Genomic DNA, 4,121 nt, shown 5'->3' on the forward strand with positions numbered 1-4,121 from the left:
TCTGCTTGGACATGTTACCTATATCAAATCAATTTGTGTTATACATTTTCATTTTGCAACTTATAAAGCGTTAAAATTTGCATGCAATTTACATCCCTGCAAACACATCCCTGCGGGGCCCATGCTGGCTTTTTGTGGACACAGTGGGCTAGGGCCAGCCCACACCAAACCTAAACAGGCCCAGACTGGGCTTGCCCAGGTGAGGCCCACAGCTTTGGGCTCACCACAGGCTCTCTGTGAGCAGGCCACACTAGCGGACTGTCCACATTAATCCTATGATGGCCCAGTGTGGGCCAGCCCGTTTAGGCCCAGAGCAACTTTTGTATCCTTTGGGCCCATGCAGGTTTTGTGTAGGCAGCCCTGTAATTCAACTAGGAGAATACAAACAACATTGACTGGCCATTCTTTAGCCACTCAATTGAAGGGGAATGGCACAAACCAAAAGAGGCCTTTTCAGAATCTGTTGTTTCATACAGGCCAGTGATCCTCAAATCTGGCTCACGAGATCCACTTTCCTGCAGAGTTTAGTTCTAACCTGAATCAGACACACCTGAGCATGCTAATCAATGTCTTCATGATCATTAGAAAATCACAGTTGGGTGAGTTTGATCAAAGTTGGAGCTAAGCTCTGCAGGAAAGTGGATCTCGCAAGCCATATTTGAGGTGTAACAGACACGAGCCTATAAATAAGAATTCCTTACCACTAGGGGTGCTAGGGTGTTTTAGGTTTCCTTAAGTAAAGCCATGTGGGTAGAGGGAGTTACTAAAAATCCAACAAACCCAGGAAGTTATCGACCAATTGCTTTAACTTCTTAACTTCAAAAATTAATGGAAAAGATTATAGTTCACAGATGATCTTATGAGTTAGAAAAGAAAGGTAAATTATGTAAATATGTAAATATCTTTAGAGGTAAAAGATCAACTATGGATGCATTAATAAAAGTCAGTAACGAAATAGAGAAGGCAATAAAAATGAAAGAAATTATGGTAGTAGTATATTTTGATATAGAAAAAGCATACGACACAATATGGAGAGAAGGGTTGTTAATTAAAGCAGCAATGATAGGAATAGATGGTAAAATGTATAATTGGTTATCTCAGTTTTTATTTGAACGAACATTTTTAGTACAAGTAGGAGCGTGCCAGTCATCAGTTTTTAAGGCAGAAAATGGTATTCCACAAGGGAGTGTAATAAGTCCAATTCTTTTTAACATTATGATTAATGATATTTTTGACAATTTAGGATATGGTGTGGGATGTGCGTTATATGCTGATGATGGTGCTATTTGGAAGAGAGGTCGAAATGTATCCCAAGTGATTTCAAGTATGCAAACAGCTATTAAAAAGGTGGAAAAATGGAGTATAGAATGGAGTTTTAAAATGTCAACAAATAAATCATGTTATATGGTGGTCAGTAGGAAAAAAGAAGTTTCTAAAGATATTGAACTACTATTGTATGGAAAACCTTTAGAGCAAGTAAAGGTTTTTAAGTATCTAGGAATTTGGTTAGATGCGAGATATACCTGGAAAAAGCATGTTGAGGAAATAGATAAAAAATGCAGGAGGATTTTAAATGTGATGAGGGCAATAGCTGGAAAAGAATGGGGTGCTGAAAAAGAATCAATGTTAACAATATATCAAGCTTTGATAAGATCTATAATAGATTACGGATGCATGATTTATTGTTCAGCATCAGAAACATTATTAAGGAGTCTAGATAGGATACAGTATAGAGCTCTTAGAATATGCTTAGGAGCAACTAAAACAACACCAATCAATGCGTTATTAGTAGAGGCAAATGAAATGCCATTGAGCTTGAGGAGAGTTCAATTGTCTTTGGTATATTGGTTGTCTTTAAAGAGTTATTCTGGAAAACATATAGCTAAAGATATTTTAAATAATTGCTGGGAATACTCAAATAACAAAGGGAGAGGATATGGATGGAATATAAATCAGTTAGCAGAGAAATATCAGATAACAAATATAGAATGTAGTGTGTCACCTGTATGGGGAGAGGTGCCAACATGGATAATTCCTGATGTTAAAATTGATCTAGAGATATTGGATAAGAAAAGAGAATGGGAGGAAATGGGTAGTATTAAATATAATGTAAATAAGTATATTCAGGAAATATTTTATGCAAGTATGCACATTTATACTGATGGATCTAAAGACCCCAAAACAGGGCTTACAGGAGTAGGAATATATATTCCAGATTTTAAAATATCCATAACTAAAAGATTAACATCTAAATTGTCAATATATACTGTTGAAATGGTTGCTATCATAATAGGACTAACATGGGTAGAGGAAGTAAGACCAGACAGAGTAGTGGTATGCTCTGACTCTGCTTCTGTTTTAACATCATTGATTACTCGGCAATCTTCTAGAGAAGATTTGTTGTGTGAAATATTTACATTATTATGGCGTATACAAAGAAAAGGTGTGGTAGTTGGATTCTGCTGGGTGCCAGCACATGTGGGAATAACTGGTAATGAATCTGCTGATGAATTAGCAAAAAATGCTTTAGGAAGAGAAGTAATAGATTTTAATGTTCCTTTAAGTAAATGTGAAATTAAAACTATCATTAAGGAAAATATTATTAAAGAATGGCAGGGTATATGGAATACAGGTAATAAGGGAAGGCATTTATATAATATTAAAAAAATGGTTAATACTAAAAGAAGTGTAAGTGGTAGAAATAGAAAAGAAGAGGTTATTATAACCAGGATGAGACTTGGACACTCGGGATTGAACGCTTCACTGTTCATAACTGGAATACATGAGACTGGGCTGTGTGGGAATTGTGGGGAGAAAGAAACAGTGGAGCATGTAATATATAATTGTACAAGGTATGATGAAGAAAGAAAGGAATTAATATCATATTTAAACAAGAAAGGTAAGGTAAATAAGGATTTGGAATACTTATTAGGATATGAGTTTAACAGAGATAGAGAAGGATACATGATATTAATAAAATACATATATACTTCTGGGTTAAGTGAAAGGATTTAAAATATAGAATGCCGATGCTCTATTCTATTCTGGATCTGTAGGGACCACGGATTTAGTCTGGAGGAGCTGAACACGCAGCGCCAGGTGGAGCCTGGGGAGAAGGAATGGGATGGAGCATCGAATAATTATTTAAGTAGGAATATTTGTGTATATACGGGTGTAAGAACAGGAAAAGCAAAAACAAGGAATAAATTGATAAATAAACCATGACTGCATAACAGCAAAAGTAGGTGGCGATATGCACACAGGATGTAACACGCCAAAAAACGGAAGAAGAAGAAGAAGAAGAAGAGGGAGTTACTTATGGCTCACCTGCTGAGCACATTGTGCTGTGTCCTGCTTGGGAAATGTGTCATTTCAAGCCCAGTCTAATGTAAGGAGTTGTGTGTTTTTTTTTTTTTTTTTAAGTGTTCATTGTGGATGATTTTTGCAGAGATGTTACATGTATGTATGGGCTATGTTTGGATTGAAGCTAAGAGTTTAAGACCATGTATTTGTATTAATTTTAGAAGGACTCTTTATTGGTGAGAACACCACATCATGGTCCAGTTTGAATATGGATTTAAAGTTCTTTTCGACGTGGGACCATAGTCTGGACTATTTTTGATTGTTCCTGGTTAGGAAGAGTCTGGTGTTTGAGAGCTGTGGTGTGTTTTCATTACAAGAGGTTGGATTATTAATTTGCTATCAGTCAACTTCAGCTATGGACAGTGTTTGGACATTGATGTACTACAGATAAGACTTTTGCACACATCAACTTTCACATGATGAAATCCTATAGTCTTACATTGCTTTGTTTGCTTTCTTTCATTTATTTATTTTCTGGTGTTTGAGAGCTGTGGTGTGTTTTCATTACAAGAGGTTGGATTATTAATTTGCTATCAGTCAACTTCAGCTATGGACAGTGTTTGGACATTGATGTACTACAGATAAGACTTTTGCACACATCAACTTTCACATGATGAAATCCTATAGTCTTACATTGCTTTGTTTGCTTTCTTTCATTTATTTATTTTTTTTACTTTTGTGTATTTACATTTTTGGCTATATGTAGCTGTATTAACCTGAACTGAATGTTTTCTGTTTTGTATTTAATAAATTGATTT

General features: G+C 35.7%; 1 protein-coding gene across 1 annotated transcript; it reads left to right on the forward strand.

Annotated features, from left to right (window-relative positions):
* Positions 1-915: 915 nt before the first annotated feature.
* Positions 916-3,334, forward strand: LOC107555869 (RNA-directed DNA polymerase from mobile element jockey-like). Its single transcript, XM_016238787.1, has 2 exons — positions 916-2,491; positions 3,264-3,334. The coding sequence occupies exons 1-2, from the start codon at positions 925-927 to the stop codon at positions 3,332-3,334; spliced, it is 1,638 nt and encodes a 545-aa protein (XP_016094273.1). The 5' UTR covers positions 916-924.
* The last annotated feature ends 787 nt before the right edge of the window (positions 3,335-4,121 follow it).

Source organism: Sinocyclocheilus grahami, unplaced genomic scaffold (genome assembly GCF_001515645.1).
Source record: "Sinocyclocheilus grahami isolate Dianchi unplaced genomic scaffold, SAMN03320097.WGS_v1.1 scaffold548.1, whole genome shotgun sequence".
NCBI classification, from domain to species: Eukaryota; Metazoa; Chordata; class Actinopteri; order Cypriniformes; family Cyprinidae; genus Sinocyclocheilus; species Sinocyclocheilus grahami.